Source organism: Ptychodera flava, chromosome 17, assembly GCF_041260155.1.
Source record: "Ptychodera flava strain L36383 chromosome 17, AS_Pfla_20210202, whole genome shotgun sequence".
In the NCBI taxonomy this organism is placed as follows: domain Eukaryota; kingdom Metazoa; phylum Hemichordata; class Enteropneusta; family Ptychoderidae; genus Ptychodera; species Ptychodera flava.
In genome coordinates this window covers 20,903,574-20,926,114 of record NC_091944.1, presented here as the reverse complement: position 1 = coordinate 20,926,114, position 22,541 = coordinate 20,903,574, and the positions used below count along the sequence as shown (strand labels likewise).

At 35.4% G+C, this 22,541-nt stretch overlaps 1 protein-coding gene across 1 annotated transcript in view; it reads left to right on the top strand.

The window, feature by feature from the left end:
- Positions 1–21,099, top strand: part of LOC139115754 (glutathione hydrolase 1 proenzyme-like) — a 40,296-nt gene extending 19,197 nt beyond the window's left edge. The window contains exons 2-14 of the mRNA XM_070678085.1: positions 1,132–1,349; positions 2,065–2,216; positions 9,543–9,660; positions 10,409–10,476; positions 10,872–10,945; positions 14,656–14,852; positions 15,792–15,879; positions 16,636–16,766; positions 17,235–17,323; positions 18,124–18,273; positions 18,944–19,067; positions 19,714–19,951; positions 20,809–21,099. Coding sequence (XP_070534186.1) covers positions 1,132–1,349; positions 2,065–2,216; positions 9,543–9,660; positions 10,409–10,476; positions 10,872–10,945; positions 14,656–14,852; positions 15,792–15,879; positions 16,636–16,766; positions 17,235–17,323; positions 18,124–18,273; positions 18,944–19,067; positions 19,714–19,951; positions 20,809–20,972 — 1,811 coding nt within the window. The 3' untranslated portion in view covers positions 20,973–21,099. The remainder of the gene's footprint in view (positions 1–1,131; positions 1,350–2,064; positions 2,217–9,542; positions 9,661–10,408; positions 10,477–10,871; positions 10,946–14,655; positions 14,853–15,791; positions 15,880–16,635; positions 16,767–17,234; positions 17,324–18,123; positions 18,274–18,943; positions 19,068–19,713; positions 19,952–20,808) is intronic.
- Positions 21,100–22,541: the final 1,442 nt, after the last annotated feature.

The following is a 22,541-nucleotide window of genomic DNA, read 5'->3' as shown; positions in this document are numbered from 1 at the left end:
ACATTTTGCGCCCTTTCCAAAAAAGTTAAGTTGCATAATGATATATGAATTTAAAATAATTTTGTATTTGCTATACCGGTATGTTACATAAAATATAAGTCTGGCAATGCAGATGATGAAAATAATAATCATAGAGAGTCATCATAATTATCTCTGATTGATGAAGGATAATATCTCATATGGAGCACTTTACGAAATTGGCATGTTCATACATGAATGATAGTGATCACAGATTATCACATCAAAAATTATCTATATTTCTGTCATTCACTGTATAGAAAATATCTGACCTTTGCTGTAGCAAGCTGTTTGGTTGTACTATAAGTTCTGATGAGTGACTGTCATAATTTCAAATGCAAATTATATTTTATCAACATTTCTTCTCGTGTACTCAAAGTAAATACATACAGCTGTATTGACTGAAACATTTTCCAGTTTCTGTGCTCATTTGAACGTCACACTGATTGCATGCATTTCTTTTTTAAAGTCAAAGGGGCAGTAGCTGTAACTCTTACTGAAATTTTTGTTCTTGTCGGTTTATAAATTTAAAACACACACATTATATTTTCTCACTTTTTCTCTCTCAAGTGTATCGAAATGTAAAATTATTAGCTTTGCAAAGAGCTACTTCTGACATTTATTCAGTAATCAAAAATATATTTACCAACACTCACACACATGCCACTTTGCCAAGTTTACCCTTAGCCTGGCAGGCCTATCCTTTTCCCTGGTATGCTGAATTAGTAAAAAACAATACATGTACATACATTTTCACCTGTTTGGTATGTTATTTATTTATTTATTTATTATTTATTTCAAATTTAAGTATTAGCCATTTACAGGCTCAATTCGAGCTAGAACTACCAAATAAGACTGTAATCTCCCATGAGTCCTAATTATGGAGTTTCATCAGATTTCAGTGGCTCAAATCATGTTTACAGTATCTCTATTTCCAGGTGCCTACAAATGTTCAAATCTTTGTTTAAATGCAACACTTGTAAACACCTGGCATTTTAAAATGAATTTAGGAAAATAATTTTTTTTTTAAAGATAGATCACAAATACATTAAAATACATCAAAAATTATAGCCTGATGGAGCACTATTGTTTTTTACTCCATTTTTCTTCCAGGTGCACTTTTACTGGAGAAACAGCCACCATCTAGAGAAAGACACGAGTCAGAAGAGTCACACCTTGACAACGGGGAAACATCACTCCTCACTCTGGAAGAAATCAAACAACCGCCACCCAATGAGAAGGGACTCAAAATCATCATCATCTGTTGCATCACATTTGCTGTCTCCGTGACAACGGCTCTTATCCTCCATATTTGTTTTGGACCAAGACAGGTGAGTGTTATACGTGCACTTGTGTCACCTTGGTCCTCTGGCAAGTAAAACTGCAATATTATACTGCTGCAAGCATCTAACAAGTTATAAAATTTGTCCTTCCAAGCACCTCTGTATTAAGAACGCCATCTTTATTCCTTTTATTTCCTGCCAGACAGTATCTCTTCTCTATCTGCCAAGTCAGTAGAAAACAGTATTGAGCCAAAACTATATGTACATTTATTTTTCCCACTTGGCTTTATCTGTTATAGCAGCTGTAGTCCATAAAAATCATGTGTACAGTATCTATGTTTTCTAGGGGCCTTCAAATGTTCAATTTTTGTGAAAATCACCTTTTGGGACATGTTGTGTTTCACTAGTTTTAACCAGCTTGACCTGATGGTGAAATATGAACTTGGCAGGATAAAGGGATATGGACAGACTTTTCAAAATGAAATTTATCATATCAATAGAATCTTACTCAGTGCAACCATTAGTGACACCACTGTATTATAGGCATCATCTATTAAGGACAGATTAGAAGCTGAAAGTTACAATTTGAATGGAATTTTAATTAGCTCTATTACCAGTAATTGCACCTCTCTCTTATGAACATTGCTGTTCCAAACATTATCCTAATAGACACATTACACCCTACACTCAATGATTTTTATCCAAAATTTTTCTTTATTCAAATTTATTTATTTATTTTCATTATTTCAATGATAAATCCCAGCTGAATGCCCATGGAGCTGTGTCATGTGGGGCTGAACAGTGTTCTCAGGTTGGCGTTGATATCCTCAAGAGTGGTGGCCATGCTGTGGACAGCGCCATAGCAACCATCCTGTGTCTGGGAGTGGTCAATGCACAGAGCTCAGGAATTGGCGGGTGAGTTAATGTGCTGTGAAGGTGGAAATTATTTCTCTCTACACAGTTACATCTCCAGTAATGTAGTACGGAATCGCCAGTGTGATGCTGTTTTTACTCTCCAGTCATGCTTTCAGACATAAATTTACATGCTAAATTTTTAGTGTGAAAGGTCACTGGGTAAGGTTGTTGCGACCTTTTAGTGTGAAAGGTCACCGGATACAAGTGTTATGACCTTTTAGTGTGAAAGGTCACCAAGTACAGGTGTTGTGACCTTTTCAGTCACCTGCATGCATATCACCTGATAAATGCCAAACCATCCAATGACAGACGTGTGAATTTGATAAGTGGCAGTTTTGTAGGGAAAAGTGAAAGCAAATCATTGTTTTCAGGTGAACCCATTCATTGGCTGGAAACACTGTAGTATGTACAGGGGAGAGTAAGACTGATTTTATAGAGGTCATTAATATCAGCTGTCACATGATCATTAAAAATGATTACAAATTACATGTCACAGCATTCGCTAATATCTAGGCTTCCAAAAATAAACCTAGCTTTTAATTTGGTTACAAGCTTCAGTTGTTTGCAGAAAATTCATTGCTTTAAACCTTTGAGTGCTGTAAATTTTTCCCGCCATAATTTTAGTCCAACATTTCACCATTTTTAAAATTTTTCTGTAATTCTTTTGATAATCTTTGAACGAATGGATATCACATTTCATTGGCTAACGTTGTTTATCAAAATTATGTCAAAATTCTGAAAAAAATTGACTGGGGTTGACTTTTGTGCTCAAAGGGTTAAATGGCCTAATACTTGTCATGGAACCCCTAAAGATGTCAAAAGATGTCAGACACAGTAGACAGATATTCAATAAATGTACATTAAAAAAGAGAAGTTTAGAATTAACATTTTTTTACCAAGCATGGGTGAAATATTTGAAATTTGTTTCATGAAGTAATATCTAATGAAGTTACCAATCCATGATACAATTGAATTTAATAGCAGATTAAATTACATACTTTAGTATTACTTTATACAACAGTGAGTTTTAAATTAAAGTTGATAATTTCCGACAAATGAGATAATCGTTGTGAAGTATCAGGTTCTAGTATAGATATTGCATATGTTCAGTACAAAACTGGAGTGAATGATGACAGAATCCAAAAAATTGCTTGGTAGGCACACTCACCATGCTATTTTGCTAATTCAAGATTTTGCTGAACAGTCAACCATGCCTTTATCACTGAAGAGTTCCTTTCATGCTTCACGTTTTGCAAAAATTAATGGGATTTGTAAAGTATGTTGTCAGCTTTTGAAATTGAATTTGATGTCTTTTGACTGATCTACGGTGTACAAAGTTTCATGCAATAAAGGTAAAGAATGTGTTTTGTGGCTATTTTCAACATAATCTTTAGGCAGGAGACAGTCTTATATGAGTGCTCTCATATCTTAAAGCTGTCTGGCGTCACAGTGTCCTTCATGAGTGCTCTGCTTGTTCCACAGAAAGCTTCAATTCATTTTTTTCACGTACAAAGATGGAAGCACTGATGTTCATCCATCTGTAACAATTACCGTGTGTGCAGTCAATGTCATTCCAAGTTGTTATCAGTGCGTGTGTCTTTCACACTGCAGTGCCTCACAGCGATATAAATGACTGCACTGGATTGGAAAGTCAATTAGGCATCCCAATCCCTCTGCCCACCGTTTTCACAGAAAAAGTGAAAATTTGGTTTAATGCTCTTAGCGTTGACTACATACGATGACAACATCATCAATCTTTATTTCAGATACATCAGCCAGTGCTTTGTGTCCAAAGCTCAGTGTAAGAAATCAACTCACTGTATGAATATCACACCAGGATATCGCAGTGTTTTGACTTTGATATGTTTTCCTATATGGAAAGATGTATATTCATGTCCTGTTGAATTGTTATTCATTCAGGCTGACATCATCATCATCCTCATCATCAAACAGAAAGTATTACGTCATGTCTCCAGCAGATGAAATCCAAGTGTTTCCATCACCCCATGAACCAAGTACATAATGAGAACTACATGAATTCTGACATAAGTTGCACTAATCGTGATTGTACGTTTGTTTCCAAATATAGCATCACTTGTGTGACATTGTTTGCTGCCAAGAAATTTGGATACATTTTGTCTTTTAGCACCCATGTTAATTGCAGCAATTAGAGTTCAGATCCCCCTATATGTATAATCCTATAGTTTCAGCGATGTGACACTGTTGGCTGCCAACAGAAATTTGGATACATTTTGTCTTTTTAGCACCCATCTTAATTGCTGCAATAGAGTTCAGATCCCCCCCCCCCCCCCCCCCATGTAATCCTATAGTTTTTAGCGATGTGACACTGTCGGCTGCCAACAGAAATTTGGATTCATTTTGTCTTTTTAGCACCCATGTTAATTGCTGCAATAGAGTTCAGATCCCCCTATATGTATAATCCTATAGTTTTAGCGATGTGACAATGTCGGCTGCCAAGAAATTTGGACACATTTTGTCTTTTTTTTCACCCATGTTAATTGCTGCGATATAAGGTGACCGATTCCCCCATATGTAATCCTATAGTTTCAATTGTAACATTGTAGGTAAAAAATAACAGATTTTTAATTGTTATCAGCATAATTTCCTGAAAACTAGTGAAATTGTTGTAAAAATATTTATTTTTGCATATTAATGATGAAAGTGTGACATCATTATGAGGCCATCCTTAAATCTATAATTGTGAAGGGTGAAATAATTCTCAGCATTCAACTTTTATTGGTCTTGTGCTTTGTGAAGTTGTCTATTTTGCATGAAATAATAACTGGGTGTCAATCATCAAATTCTGTATTCCATAAATATTCAGAAAAACTCAAAAAACACCGTACACATGATGCAATTATCTGGTAATAGTTCCAGTTATGTTCAATAATCATTGCAACTGCACCATCACTGTAAAACAGCAAATTTATAAATAATGTAAGAAAATAATATTGAAATATTTTACAGGTGTGACATCAGATACTGACAAACTTGAATTTAATTTGATACACTTTAATTCATCAAAATATGTTGTCAATGTTAAAAAACTAATTAAGTTTTTATGCTTGAGTAAAAAAGAGCAAAACTGAAAGGTTTATATACAGTTGTTTACTTTTACAATCAATGTCATTTTTCTTCCATTCAAAATATAGTGTGATCAGGCAGCTGAATCAAGCTTACATATTGGCTTTAGATATAGCAATTCATTTCCCGTACAGCTTTCCAGATACACTTGTATATTATATGAATACTTCAGTAACATAATTTATGGCATAAGACATCAGTAAATGTGTTACTATTGTTAGAATATCACCCATAAAATTTCTCATGCAATATTTTCAGAATCAACTGCCCTCTTGAACACAAGATTTTCTTAGGATTATCCAGTAGCTCTTTGAAGTCACTGCCCGGGGCTGCCTGACACTTTTGATTTTCTAAAGGATACAGATGGTTGCCAGTCTTTTGGAAGGCAAGAAATCGTACTAAAATTCATGGAAGGCTAGTGGACACATTAATCTCAGTAGGAGCTGTCATAACATGTTATAACTGACATTCTGTGACAGGTACATGTAATAATGGTACATGTACCGTACTACAGCCTTTTTTGTCCTTTAAGCCATTTGAGAGTGTAGCTGAACCCAGTTGTTGTTCTCAAAATACACAGTTTGACCTGTGAATACCAATGTAGGAGTGAAGTGTCACAGATGTCAACATCTTGACATCCCCCAATCTATAATGAATAGCAGTTCACTCAATCTAATGTGAAAGATGATAATGTTATCTGTGCTTCTGTGACCACTAGACAAATGATCAAATCATTTGCTGTTTCTATTTTTCATGAAGGCAGTTTTTATCAAGTAGAGACATGCTTAATTTTTCCGTGTCAGATACATGTATCTACCTGGACATGTATTTACTGTATAGTGAAATTGTACAGGACCAGCAATATTGTACACATATAATATCCTCCTGAAAATTTAATTTTTTTCATTTGAAGCCATCATACCTCTTTGTTGTTTACGATGAAGTGACTGGACATTAAAATTTAAAAAATCATTCTTAGTATTTTGCTACTGCCCACTGTGTGTAAAGGAAAACAGTCATCAGAACTGCGCGTGTGTGAGTTTATTGTTTACAGACAATGTATTTCGTGCACGATATCTAGATGCACCTCATCAACATAGCTGCAATATTTGAATTATACGGTGTAGATTATGACAGACATGTTTTAACTTTCATCAATCACCATTGTACCAAGGGATACAGTGGTTACATTGGTCGTATGGGTCCAATACGACCTTTGAGCGCAGTTCCAACGACTATATCCCTTTAACATATTACCAAAATATTACAAATTAGCATTTAAGAAAACTGATTGTAATATGTGAAGTGAATTCCAGAGACACTTTATGGGCATTGACCAGATGATATATCAGATGAAGTTCATCAAGGATTTGATAACTTTGATGGAGAATTTTGTCCAAATTTCACTTACAACTGAAGTGAACCTGCTGTACTGTACACTGTGTTATGTCTCAACATGATCCAAACAATACAGATGGAGCTTTGAAGGACGCAGATTTAAAGGCTAGTGTGTTCCCGACCATAATTTTGAAATACGGAAATGGATCAGTATTCATGGTCTAGAGGTTATTAGTCAACAATAGATTTCAAATTTCATGGTTTCGCCCTGCATTTTTTCATTGGACATGTCTTTCTGCAATATTCTGTATATCCAGCAAAGAAATGTACATCATGGTGGTGTAATGTTTCTGAAGAGTGAAAACAAACACCAATAAGATCACACCAAAAGCTAAATTCAGAAATTTGAGCTGTGATTGTGGAGTCTAAACTCTCGCAAGACTTATAAAAATGTGGCAAATTACATTATCAATTCCAAACACCCGTGTAAAGGATCAGAGCTGATTGCAGCCATTTGAGAAATTTATCATCTGTGTTAGTATCTCTTGTTAGCATCTGTCAGTCCATTATCAGTTCTATAAAATTTTTTAACATTGATACAATAAATTGATGCAATGATGTAGAATCACTTTGGATTCAAGAGCAGTGTGACCACCAGAGAGGAATGTTAGGTCAGTTCAGGTCATGACCTATAACCCCTAGAGTAAGATCTCACTTTCACTCACCAAACATTCAGTATAAATATTGGTTTCATTTGCAATTTTAGTCCCAAGGCTTGTCTGCCTTTACATGTAATAGTATTCTACACTGTTTATTCAATATCAACACTGTGTCAGTACAGCAGTCCATACGCATCTTTCCTTTAATTGCACGTACATGTTGGCTTCAAAAAAGAACTGACATATGGTGTGGATCTGTTTATTAGTTCTTTTAGGAAACAACCAAATTTGCCCAAACTATGTCCATTTAAGCAAAAACCCTCATGTAGAATCTTCATGCATATTGAACTGGGTCTCTTTTGACCATAAATAATATCATTGTCAAGTTGACTCTGTGTGAAACCTGGTGATAAATTTTTTGTACATGTACCTTAATCACAGTTGTTGGAGTGACTTACTTTCATTGAGTCTGTTTCAAAGTGCCATCAATTACTGCTGTTACGGCCCAAATCTTTATAGGAATTAAGGCCACCAATATTTTTATTTAGTGGTCCAAAATAAAATACAGATGACTTTCTGGTTTCACGATTTGATAAGCTAAGTTTTACCTTGAACATCATGGAACACCACAGACCGTAGTGCAATTATTTAATTTCTTTGGATTGAATCTCAGTAGATCTGAGTAATCTTTATGGCCCTGATACGGCTTTTGCGGCCCGAGGTCATATATACTATGGCGGAAGGGTGCGAGGGCCTGTACGCCATACGACCAAGGGCCGCAAAAGCCGTATCAGGGCCGTAAAGGTTTTATCGTATACCTTATGGAATGATAAATATGTAGTTTACATAATATTCAACATTGTTTAGGACATAAAAATGCGTGCGATATCAAAAATTCATCGCCATTTGTGTCAGTTTTTCATAAATACGATGGCCGCTTCCCGTCGCGGATTGACATACATAATGACGTCATTTGTTTACCTGCAAAATTCTAGAACGCGCAAAGCAACATCCGTACTATTACGTGACCAACAGAGATCAAGGCTGAAATCGAGGTGTAAGAAGGACAAAAGCGTGATGTCAGTTTCTTGTAAGTTACACTGAACAGGCACGCAGTTAGTATACACTGGATTTCACTAGAATTTAGAAATAAAAACTGATGTTACCGGCGCAGCTTCACTGTCGCCACGCGCAACTACGATCTGAGCGAGCAGACGTTTTCCAAATCTCGCGCTGGCTTTGTGTACGAATGGAACGTTTGCGGATAGCAACGCGCGTAGTAACCAGAATCGAGATTGTTCAGAAATGCATGCGATTGCCCATATTTGGGCACCGGGGCGGGGCGGGGCGTGATACGTAAAAAAATGCACGGATCTGAGGGCGCTTTCTTCCATAGCTTTGCACAGGCACGTGAATGTGGGTATATGATAATACAGATCGCTGTATTATTAGTAACCACCATCATTTGGCCAGACATGCAAATCTGTTGAAAGCTCGGAATGTTTTCCCAACTTTGAACCTGCAATGTGACACAGTAAGGACAAGCAAACTCAATATGGCCGGGCCGTTGCGATTTCTTGAGTTCTAATCATGAAAGCAAGCAATGTAGGCATGTAGATATGAGTTACTGAAATGACATCACACTTTTCTGTGAATTATTTCATCGGCATGTGAGGTAGCAATACCCAATGAGTCAAATTCCTACTGCAGTAATGCCAGTATGAATGAAAAATACAAACAAACCCGCCATTCCAACCCCATCCTACCCAACGTTCCCTCCTGCAGTGCGTTCTTCTATCATTTCAATCCTACCCCACCTACTCCATCATGCAGTGAGGCATACCATCTATCCCCCCAACCCCACCCCATGTTCCCTCCTGCAGTGTGGTATATTCCATCATTTTAGTTTCTTACCAAATCAACGATAAATATTAAGGTCAGCTTGAAATTTTGGTATAGAGAAACAAATTACCTAAGATATACCAATATTTTAAATTCAAAATGGCACCATCTTTGTGTTAACTCTATTAGGAAAAACTATAGTTCTTAATTTGAAACACTAAGACTGTGATAATTTTTCTAACTCCAAGAGTTTTAAAATGAATGCCCACAAGTGGTAGATCAGAAAAGAATTGTAAAAATTTGAGAGTCAAGATATCTGTCCCTGAGGCGCATTGCTAAATCTGGCAACTTACGTGTATTATATGTGGCTCAATTGTTTCAGGGGCGGCTTCATGATAGTCCGAGACAAAACATCGTCATTTGCCTTTGATTTCCGTGAAACCGCACCAGGAGCGGCCACTCAAGATATGTACAATGATAATGCAACACTGGCAGAGATAGTGAGTATATGGCACAGTAAAGATTATGGCCAACATCATGTTTCTCAGACTTCAGAAAAGTTTACTATTATGAAAAAAAAGAAAGAAAAAATTTGAACCTTTTGACTTGAATAAGCCATTTTGAATATGATTGTTCCAATCTTTAATTCCAAGTCATTTTGTCATGATACTACGGTTAATTGTGAGTCACACCAAAATAAATTGCTATCAGCCCCATTCCATAATTCAGAAGGTCAACTTTACCATAGAAAAACACAGGGCCGGTACCAAAATTTGACAATGAAGGGGTGAGAAGACTGGTGTTATCATCAGCTTCAAAAATGACCAAATATAGAGCTGTGTAAGATTGGACAACAACATTTCAAAAAAAAAGAAAACAAATGTAGACATTGTAGCTCTAGGTGTTTTCAAAATTTTTCGTTGCATCTTGTTTTCACTGACAATTATTTTAATACTCCAGGAAATTTGCACAAAATTCCATCTCGTTGATATCTGAAAATTTCATTTCAACATGCTTCAGTATGTGTGTATGCGTACGTTTCCTCCACATTACAGAAGTACTGAATACAACGATTACAACGCTGACCTTCAATTCTAAGTTGTCATCAAGCTGTAATTATGAGAAGACATTTGGCATGTGTTCTTACAAAATTCTCCGCTAATGATTGTGTAACTTTGTAAAATTAACCTAACATGCACAAAATATCTCAAATATTGTAAATTTTTGCAATATTCTTTTTCTTCACAGGGAGGGCTTGCTGTAGCGGTTCCAGGTGAACTAAGGGGAATAGAAATGGCTTGGAAAAAATACGGCAGGTAAAAACCAGAGAAAACATTTCTTCAGTGAATTTCACTTTTGAGCCAACAGGTGTAATTAATGAAGGTTTTAAATAGTAGTAACTTGCCCCAATAGGTTTAATTAGTATAATGATGGGGACCATTTTTAATTTCAAATATCAGTAAATTTTAAGTAATTTGCATAGTGACCACTGGTTTTTCAAAGAAAAATGCTTGAAGTTTTTGTACATTAGTTTTGAGCATCAGTATCAGTTATGAGGGGCATACAAGCCGGAATTCACCAAACAAATTTGTGATGTGAAGATATTTGCACCTGATTTTGAACACAAAACGTGTTAAGAATCATTGTTTGTTCGATCAGGCGTTAGTATATTCCAACATTGCCTGAATGATGTTTTATATTGTTATTTCAGACTGGCATGGCCAGCGTTGTTCCAACCAGCAATCAGACTAGCCAGGGATGGTTTCAAAGTTACAGGCCACACAGGTGAGATTGTCATTGAATTGAAATGATTGATGACTAATGTGCATGCAGTATAATACAACACAACATGATGCAATATCGGATAAAAAACAACACAATGCACTACAGTGCAAGAGAATACAAGACAACACAATATAACACAATATAGCACAACACAAAACAATACAAAACCATACTATACAATAAAATACAAGAAAACATTACAATGCAGTGCAATTCAGCACAACTAAACATATGGAAATGAACTGCAATAGAATACAGTACAATATAGTACAACTGTTGTAGTCCCATTCTTTTAATTAGTAGAATAGTTAAGCAGTAGGAAGAATATTATACAACAACTAAGATAAAATCATTACTTTTGAGGGAATTTAAATTCACTTTCCAGTTGAGACGTTTTCACTGGGATTCACATTCATTGATTCTGATACAGAATTAGCATTTTCACATGGAATTAATAGGGCTGATTTTGTTTATCAGCAAGAATTGCAAAATTAAATCCAGTTAAAAATTTATGCTTTCACTGTGGTCATGATTTGCAAATAATACAATAACAAAATAAAAATGAAAATTTAATTGACTTTTTTGAAATAGTGTATCACGCTATTGATAAAAACAGGTTTTGTTGTTTTTGGTTTTGAAAAGCAAACCCTAAAACAGCTTTCGGACATGAGTTGGATAGTGGATATTCGACTTTTGTTTGAATTTGTCTTCCTGTTATCTGTTTAATCATGTAGAGTGATAAAAGCATCCGGTTTTCAATTGTTTGCACAGTCTCATAGGAATAGCAGATGTTAATCATCGATAGATTCTGTTTCCTTCTTCTCACTCCAGTTACCATACCAACAAACAATATTAAAATGCATTCAATAATACCTGTGTGGAAAGTACAATGTAGACATAAAATGCATGTGACTGGCCATATGTGAAATAATAGCTTGGCTCAAAATATTTAATAGTAGGGTTTTTTGCCGGAACATATGTTTGTCATGATTTTGTTTTAAGTGTCTGTAAGGGTCGTTTTGATATTTTTATGACAGTCATTTGGTACGCTTTAAAAGTACATCATATTTCAACCCTTCAAAACTTTTGAATTCACATTTATGCTCACTGTGCCTGGTTAGTTATCTTTTAAGATTTCTGATGTACAATAGGTTAAACCCTGAATTCGAGTGGACCATTTGCCATTTTACAAACAAAACTACATGCCTAAATGCGCAAACAGTATACATGTATCTCTCCGTACGTTTTTGTTGTTCGTACAGCTATCATATGATGTCTCGGGCATACTGAGTATGGAGAACATTGGTACAGCATGCATGTGCAGTGGTAGAACAGATTGCAATTCTTTTTATTCCAGGGTAGACGATAAAGTAGTATTTTCATGATTCCCATCTGTCCTGAAATATAAACGAAACCCATTATGGAACATCAATGATGTAGTCGCCTTTTTAGTTCTAAAATTAAGCCTTTTATAACCAAGGTGGCTTTTGCCGATAAAAAGTTTCTTTTCAGAATGTTACGTCTCCAAAAATATGAGAACGTCAAGTTAAAAAGCAGCTTCCTGTGGTTTGCCTATGATTTAATATTTCAAAAAGTAAGATCTCTATTCATATATACTGTTGATGTACTTATTCAACATCATCTCATAACTAATCAAGAGGAATTTGAGGAAGATAGTTTGATTTGCGAGGTCGTCAAAAACTGAGTACACTTTCATCTGAATTCAGTATGGTTAGTGAACTTTAACCTCCTCATGAGAGAAGGGTGAAGATTCAATAAAACTAAATGCTTATCCCTTTAACCGCTATGGTTTGGTCCAAACCCATTGTTATCAATGGTGATTGCGGATCTGTTTACAGGGAATTGGGGATGGACAGGTTGACACAATTTGATAGAACTTTGCTCACTCCATAGTATTCAAACCACACCCAAGTGTACACTATAGTCTTTTGTAGCTCCATTAATGATCTGAAGGCGGTAGCATTCAGCCATGATTTGTGCAAATAATTTTCACGGCCACAAACGCTACAAGAATTATACTTAAAGTCACGTAGGAATCTCGGCTCAGTGAATAACTCATGAGCTGAGGTGTCATCACAGCATACATTCTGTGAAGTCACACTTGTTGATTGTCTGTTACAAGTAACAAATTGATGGAGCAAATATTTCATGTGTAATAATTGCGGTGACCTTTACATTCTATCCCTCAACGCAATGTGATGTTTTTCTTGAATATTGTACAAACCATCAATTAAGCTCAGTTCAGGTTTAGCCAGGTGTGTATAACTATGATTTTAGGCTGTAATTAGGCAGAACGCGCCTTGAGGACAGAAATTCAGGTTCATTTTAAAGCTCTTGATGAAAGAAAAGTTTTCACTGTCTTAGTTTTCAAAAATCAAAAATTTTATTTTTCACCATAGAGTTAACACAGAGATGGTGGTTATTTTGAATTTCAAATATCAGTAAATCTTAAGTAATTTGTCTCTCTAGTACCAAAGTTTGCACTGTCACAGTCATCCCTGATTTTTATTCTTGCTTTGGTATAAAACTGGTTGAAAGTTTCATTGCGGAAAGTTTGAGCAAAAGTCTAAGTTTTTGACTTTCGAGGCCCACATTAACTTGAGTTAAACTTTGGTTTTACCATATTATATATCAGTAGAGAGCAGAAATTTTACTGGTTCCAAGACGTCCCTAAACTGTATTAGGGGACTATACAAGATTCATTGTTCAGTATATTAATATAAAGCTTCCAAAATGTTTGCAATACTGATAGAATGAAAAGCAAACAGAAAAAATTGCCCATTTTCCCAATCCCCTGTAATTGCCTGTATGATATTTGGTGTTGGCTATAAATACTTGATTTCATATGATTCAATTATAGGAAAGAGATCTCATAATTGCAAAGCAGTAATTTGTATGTCACCCAATATAGACCCATCTGTTAAAATGAAATATCAGTAATATATAAAGTCGCTGTGTAATGAATTTTTTGATTGCTATAACATACTGGACATAAAAAGGCATTCTGCTGTAAACTACAGGTACCTCAGCAGTTTATTAATCAACAAAATAATTTTTTGTACATTGTAAATGCCACTCACGTTTATCTTGCACTGTTTGAGCATTGCATAGGATGCAAAGATGTGTCCCCCATGGTTTCAGAAGTCTGCATGTCTTTCTACTCACCCCATCATCCCCATGTCTTAACCCTTTCACCGCCATGGTTTAGCCCGATTCTATTGTTTTCCATGTCTTAAGGTTGATATCTATATAGGAAAAAAGGGGGGATAAACTACAGGGTTAAAGAGAGATCTAGTAACTCCTTTTAAAACATTGAAATGTGAAAACAACTTTAGATACTAAAAATATTGAACCACTTCACCATGATGGGTTGACCTGATGTCATTCTATTCTGTGAGTTGGACCTGTACATCGGCAAATGGGGGTGTAAGGGCCAAACAGAGATCCAGTCATTCTATTGAAAACAATGAGGTGACCAAGTTGGGAGGTGGAACATTGTAACCGGTTCAACATCAATTCATATTTTTTTTTCTGAATTTTGTTGTTTTTTATGGCTGAGTGGGACCTCAAATATACATGTACCGGTAGATAACAAATAATATTAACCGTTTTGGTTTCTTTCAGAGATTTCACATGATACCTCAACTTTATAAAAATTATCTTGAATTCCTCTTTTTCTTTGCATTAAGCCGACAGTATTGCATCTGAAGGGAGGAGAATGGCATATTCCAGCAGACTACGAGATATTTACGAGCCCAATGGTGTACCGGTCAAAGAGGGAGATATTTTGAAAAGACCTGATCTAGCCACGGTTCTTGAAATCATCGCTGATGAAGGCGCAGATGCGTTCTATAAAGGCAACCTGACAGATAAGATTGTGCATGCGGTGAGTATGGCATGTTCTACACTTTTGAGGTGGTTGAACTTTTTATTTTGATCATTCTATTAAAGAAGAAAACATGTTGAACAATTCACATCATATTTGCTCTGCAAGTGCATTTGTTGTTAACTTTGCTGGGAAAAATGACACATCATTGACTGTGCATACACATGTGGTGCTCACTGTCATTTTGAGTCGTAGGATATTTCAGTCCATGTACTTGCCATTGCGTCTGTCACAAGAAGGCTTTTGGGCCTGTCCAAGTTACTTTGGAACATGTACCCACAGAGTCCATGTTATCAGGGGTGTGTACCACTGTACATTGAACTACCGGTATTTATCAATTTCAACAAATAAGCAGGAAATTTTGACCTTAGGACTTTTGTCTGTAGCAGTTTGAATACCAAATGACCAGAGACACAGCATGATGCAATGAAAAGTTTCAAAGTTGACATATCAATTGTATCTCATGATATTACAGTGGGAAAAAACAGACATTTCAATTGACTTCCATTAACATATTTTTCTGTTATGGTGGAAAACGTAGTCTCTAGAATCTGTTGATCCATTTTCAAATATTCAGGGTTTATGGAGTCCAATGTAAACCATAGATGCTGGAGATTAGAGAAATCATTATTTAAGTAACCAATCTGTGTAGCTGTTTTAATATTATATCCTACATGTGTGTTTATACATTTAATTTATAAATGATTAACAACTCTGAATGTATTTTCCCCAATCCTGGGTAACAGCTATTTGGTTGAGCTTTCATCGTTTTCAGTCATGTTATTCAAATCATGTAAAAAAAAACAATACTAGTACAATGCATTGGAGTCACGTTTACAAAATTAATAAATAAACCAAAAAAATAAATTTTATACAGAACTCTGTACAGAGATTTGTAGCCTTGACTTCATATCAGTATTTCTTTGAATCCAATTGTAGGTCAAGCAAGCCGGTGGCTCCCTGACCAAGGCAGACTTGGCTGACTACACAGCCAAGATGAAGACACCACTACAGACAACTTATCATGGTAATTTTACTTCCAGCTTATATTTGTTGTTCTGTCATCAGTGAGGAGACATTGGTTAAGTTGCATGATTTTGTGTGCATGAACGAGAATTTGAAGAATGGATTTCCATATTTGCAAGGTTTTCATGGAGCGTTTGTCAATATCTTACAGTTTTACGAGGAAATTTCAGTCAGACCACAACAATATATCAAATTGATGTTAATAAAAACATATGGTAATCCACCATCCACAGAGTCACTGAAACAATTTTCCTTACCTGCCACAGAGGGCGCTAGAGTTAGCATGTAGTTTTTCAAACTGAATAAATTCATCTACTCTATGAAGTTCATCTACTGTTTTATGATCTTGTTTGCAACATCTGGTATTTAACGATGCACAAAATGCTTTACTCCATTTATAGCAAATGCATGTGTTGTTTGGCACCATGGAACTTTTATAATTCAAAAATGTATCCCTGAATTTGTCATATGTATAGCTGTCTACTTTGTAAAGAGATTTTGGTCAACAAGGTAACAGATTTTAGTAGGAACACATAGTGAAATTGTTGCATCAAGTCTTGTGAAGCTCAACACCACAGACGCCAAATTACCAAGTTAAGTTACAGACTGAACAAATCTGTTTAGTGTATTTTCTGCAATCTAAAACTGTATGGTGAATTCAGTCATAAAATTGTACTTGTTGTTATTGTTCTATTTCTGCCTCAAAGCTGACGTGTAGCTCGTGTGATAACTCATCATTTGATTTCAATATTTGTAGATTACCAGGTGTATGCAGTGCCAGAGCCATCAGGGGGAGCTGTATTCCTGTCAATTGCCGCAATTATGGAGGGATACAACTTGACTGCAGAGTTGAAAAATGATCCATTGACGCATCACAGAATGATTGAGGTATAGTTTATAGTAAGAGTCCGTCAATTGACATTTGAACGCTGTGGAATTCTGGTTGACATATCAAAAAGCTGATATTTTGAATGGTAGCAATTTCTAATGTTTGACTACCGGTATTTAAGTTGTCTGCCAAGTAGTAAAAGTAAATTGTATATAGTTAAATTTGAAATGTTGGTGCTTGAGTCCACTGCTCAAATTTTTTTGAAAGAAAGTAAACATTTGAGAACTTTACAATTTCTATGAACTCAAGATTACTCGATTTACTCTATTTGTCAATCAGCTCTTTCCTATCAAAATTGTCTGCTACCACTTGTAAGTTTTGTGATGTTAAAAATCAACTGTTAGTTTTCCAACTTAATGTTCTTGCAAAATTTCATTTTTTATTGCATAAAGAAGGAAAAAATCCTAAAAATTTTGTGCTTGATGGTGAACTTACTTTTTTTGTCGCTGTCTTTTCTCATTTTTCAGGCTTTCAAATTTGCATATGCTCAGAAATCTGACCTTGGAGATCCAGACTTTGTACCTAACGTGCAGAATCTCACAAATATAATGATAAGGTAATATACATTAACCCTTTTCCTGCCAAGTTCATATTACACCATCGGGTTAAGTTGGTTAAAACATGTCCCATATGGTGCACTTTAGCAAAGATTTTTAGATTTGAAGGTCCCTGAAGACACAGGTACAGTAAACATGATTTGTACAGATTAAAGCTGCTATAACATACCAAGCCAAGTGGGTGAAAATACATTATGGTTTTAGCTTTTTACTGACTTTGTAAATGGGGAAGTGATACTGTCTGGCAGGTAAAGGGTTAAAAGTGGTATATCAATAAATGTAATAGGTCATATGGTACACTGAAGACTTTGTAGATTGTTTAAACCTTTACAAAGTGACTGAGTTTACATAAGATGGTTTACTTCAAGCTTAGAACATGTTGACTATAATTGATGTATGATCAGACAGAAACACAAAATAATTTTCTCGAATATGTTCCAGGCCAGAGGACAGAAAAGGTTGCCATTTTATCCTGTTATTTGTTTTTAGAAGCCATTAACTCCTACTGGTCATCATGCTTACAAGTATAAAACATGGAATAGACACAGAAATGCATCACTTTGTAGTGAAACAACAAGTTCATAGTCACGGTTACACAGTCAATTTTACCCAGCAGTAGTTGATGATCGTAAACAGTTATCAGTCCAATAAAGAATGAAAAATTTAGATATGATTGATTTTATTCTCTATAAAAATTAATACCAGTACTCAGAAAAGTTTCAAATTCAAATAACAGAAGTGCAGCCTTCAAGCACTTGTGTAGATCTCTAAGATATTTTTGTACATTTTCACTCAACAGCAAACATGCAGCTGCTGAAATCAGAAATAAAATAGATGACAGCAAAACTTTTCCTCCAGGACACTATGGGCCATACTTTCCAGCAGTGTCCAAAGGTACAGCAACTGCCACAGTTATTGATCCAGATGACAATATGGTGGCTGTAACAAGGTAATTAGACTTATTGTAACCAAAAAATTATTGATTAACGAACACTTGATTACACAATGTCACCAACAATGTAACATGTTGCTGATACATAGATTAGTAATAGTGGTAGAACATGTGTCCAATTTAAGCATATACTGTACTGCTAGCCATATAAGTGTGACTTTAGTATACAGTGTTTCAAAAACACATACAGTGTAGCTAATATTACAGAAAATAATATACAACAAAAAGCATACATTGTATGTTATTTTCCATAATATTAGCTACACTGTATATTTTGTGTTGTGTTATTGTCCATAATATAAGTTACACTGTATGTTTTTGAAACACTGTATACTATTATTAGTCACACAATATAGCTAATATTACAGAAGATAGCATACACTTTTGCAAATATCCACCTACAGAGTGAAACCAATGCAATGTGGCTAATATTAGTGAAAATAAACTTTTAAAAATTCAAATACAATGTCGCAATCAAAAGTATTGTACAATGACAGTTACAACCTTGCCTCACTATTGTCTGAGTGGAGATGAAGAGTGACAATTAAATGACCTTTAAAGTGACAAAAGTCACCATGACTATTAAAGTATATGGCTTCAATTGTGTGTTTTTGTATTCTATTATATTTATGAAAACACATATCTTTCAAAATGTTCTGCCACACAGCACAGTGAATGACAGGTTTGGCAGTGCAGTGATGACGGAGAGTGGAATTCTACTAAACAATGAGATGTCTGATTTTGATTGGCCAAACAAACACCAAGATAACCCACAGTATACTGTCAGTCAGGTAAGATAGAAGATATCTGAAGGACAATTTTGTGTCCCGTTTACCAAATTTATGAGGCAGACATGAATTTTTCGCAGTTTTCAAAACCAATTTGATCAAACAATTGTCCTTTTTCAGCCCTTTTGTTAAGTGATATTATTTCCTTAAAGGTATTTTTCCAGAAATATGAGATCGAAACAGTGTTTAATTAAAGCTTTGGTTTGTTTTTAAATTTATACATAACATGTCTGGTTAAACATGCAGTGTATTTTTTTCCGAATGGTTGATAGCAGTTGGTATGTTCTGATATAGTACAATGCTTCATTTGCAGCATTCTTACAACACACTTCATTGCCTCTAATAGCACTGATAATTACTTTGAAATTCTTGATTTTCCTCAATTTTGCTCTTTAATTTGAAATTATGAGTTATTTTACCAATAAATGAAATTCACTCTCAATGTCACAAGTGGAAGTTGAATTTCAAAATTGTTTAAAGTTAGTTTCATTTGCAGAATTTCTTGATATTAATTAATATAGAATCCGTCCGTAAATAACACTCAAACATTTGGTGTTTTTTCTGTTTTTTATTCCATGCTGAAATTTGCGCGGTGTTGTTTGAAAGATTATTCTCTGAATTGCATAATTACTTTTATGTAATGTAACAGAGTAACCTGATTGAACCTAAGAAGAGACCGCAATCTTCGACAGTTCCCCTGATAGCTCTACAGGAGTCAAAGCCGTGTCTACCGAGGATAGCGCTGGGAGGCGACGGTGGGTCGAGGATCACAACGGGAGCTTTACAAGTGTTTCTTGATATCCTGTCCTTTGGCAGCAATGCCAAAGACAGCATTGACAAGCCAAGACTTCATCATCAGCTCATACCCAACAAAGTTTATGTGGAAGGTTAGTTAAGATTTTCAGTGTTTTGAGTTACATTACTTATAATGTAACATTATGTTAAACATATATTTGAATATCAAAGCAAAACATACCAAAGCTTAATATTGGACAGCGTACTTGTGTACTGGATGATGCAAAATAAATAAAAAGTGATATAGTGTTTTTGAGAAATTTGTTATTGGATGGTCCCCCGGGACTTAGTGAATTTATGGTTTCAAAGATTGATTGCTCATTCCTGGTGCTGCTGTGATATGAGCTCAGAGGATATGAAGCATTTGAAAACTAGTTAGAATATGACATCGGTCACATTTTCATCCTTCAAACTTCAAAGGGATCTTGCAGTGAAATATCACCATCTAGGAGCCACATAGTTGTACATAGTTGAAAGATCGAACACTGACAGTTGGCGTTGAAATAGAACTTTTAGAGATAGACAGTGCCATTGTAAAATATTTATATTACCAAAAAAGATGATACCACTGTTTGGTAGGACATTCATGTATATGAGAGACCAGTCACATGACGTGCTGGTGGCTGATTCAGCATACCTGAATAAAACTGGGTCCAATATTTATGGCAAAAAAAATTGTTTTCTTAGAGAGCCTATGTAGCTTTAGGAAGCAACTTGACCCCCTAGGATTGTGGTGATTTGTCAATTTATGCAGCCTTGGTTCGTTCTTCCATGTTGCTGATTCTTGCCGAGTTAGTGTTTTCATTAACTCATGTGATATTTAAATGCTGTTTGAATGCCGATCAGATTTAATTCTTATGCCGTAACTTCTCTTGTATACAATAATCGTACATATAAGACTTAATATGGAGTCTCTTTCACAATAGATAGCTTGTTTTTACTATTTCAGATGGGGTACCTGACGCCATACTGGACAAGCTCAACAGCTGCGGACACAATGTAGTGACCCTGCAACCACTTGGCAATGAATTCATGCTTGTCATGAAAAAGAACGATAAACTGTCTGCGTACAGTGATGCAAGGAAGAAAGGTTCAGGTGCTGTGGTGTTTTGATGAATTCACCCTGCTCACCCCTAGACTGTTGTGGTGAAGTCCGACTAAACCATTGCGTATGACGAAGAGTGCTTCAGGCGCCCTGATTTTCTGGCGAATCATTGAGCCTGTTCACCCTCAGATTGATGTGGTTGAGTCTGTCTGAACCATTGTGGAATGAAGAATGCTTCAGGTGCCCTGGTTTTCTGATGAATCATTTAGCTTTTCCACCTCCAAGTTTATGTGGTCGGGTCTGACTAAACCATTGTGTATAATGGGGAGCTCTTTTAGGAACATGGTGTTATGATGAATCATTTATCCTACTCACCCCTCCACTTGTTGTGGTACAGTCCATCAAACCTGATATAAACAGGTGATCTCTTTATATTCCATGTTTTACCATGAATACTTTATGGCACATGGCAATGCTTCCTATCACAGTGTTGAAAATCATATTTTACAAATGAAATAATCTCACAAATTATCCATGCTTCTAAAAAGTTGATGTCAGGTACTTATTCATATGTAAAGAAACTTCTGTACGAGTGAAATCATGATTTTGATTCCAACAATGTTGTTCTGTGTGAGAGATGGTGAAATATTTTTATATGTGATGTGAAAATGTGACATTTGACGTAAGTAGTCTTAAAATTATCTTCTAAGTCCTTGTCAAGCAGGCTTGTAACATGCTATGTACTAGAAATCTCTGTGATGAGGAAAATTTATAGAGTATAGGGTGTACAAGTGCTTCATTTTATTCAAAAAGACGCGAAATATTACACTTATAACACAGGGTACACAGTCAAATTTTACAAGAGTCTATGAACTCTCTCTGATCAATCAAATTTTGCTCTCTGAGCAAGTAACGACTTTTATGAAAAAATCAAGCAGGACTTTCTGCTAACTGGGATGAAGCCAATCTGAATTGTGAATAAAAGATTCTGAATGAGGTTCCCATTTTCTGACAATGAATGATGCCCAAAGAATCTGAAGACAAGCAAAATATACTGTCAAGCATCATTTTTCTTAGTGATTGTTATTGTTTCATCTGTACCTCAAGAGCTGTATATATTTATATTCTAATACACTAAAAAATGTCGTTAATAGTAAACTTTAAGGGAAAAATTAACTGGTATGTATATTTATGGATTTAATAGATAACTTTACCTCATTCTATGCACTTTTTTGCAGGCATATAACTACAGCAGTGTCATTGGGTGTCATTGCTGTTTAATGTGACAATATCTACATTTAACAAAATTGTATCATTTGAACTGTGCAATATTGGTATTTTTAGCTTCCCTGTCCATGGCATTTTAATTGGTCGAACTGAACCATGTGACTGCCCACAAATACACAGTAATAGTTTGTTTACATGGCTGTGAATATGAATAATATCGTAAACATAGTAACTTTACGGCTAAAAGGAAAATTGTGATTTGTACAAAGATCATAATCAATCACAAAATAAAATTTAGCACTTGTGGGCCAAGTTTAGACAATTTTTTCAAAAAATATCTGGATTTGCAAAATGTTTGCAGTGCACTACTTACTGTTAAGTTCTGGGGCCCCGTTGTCGTTTCCATGGAA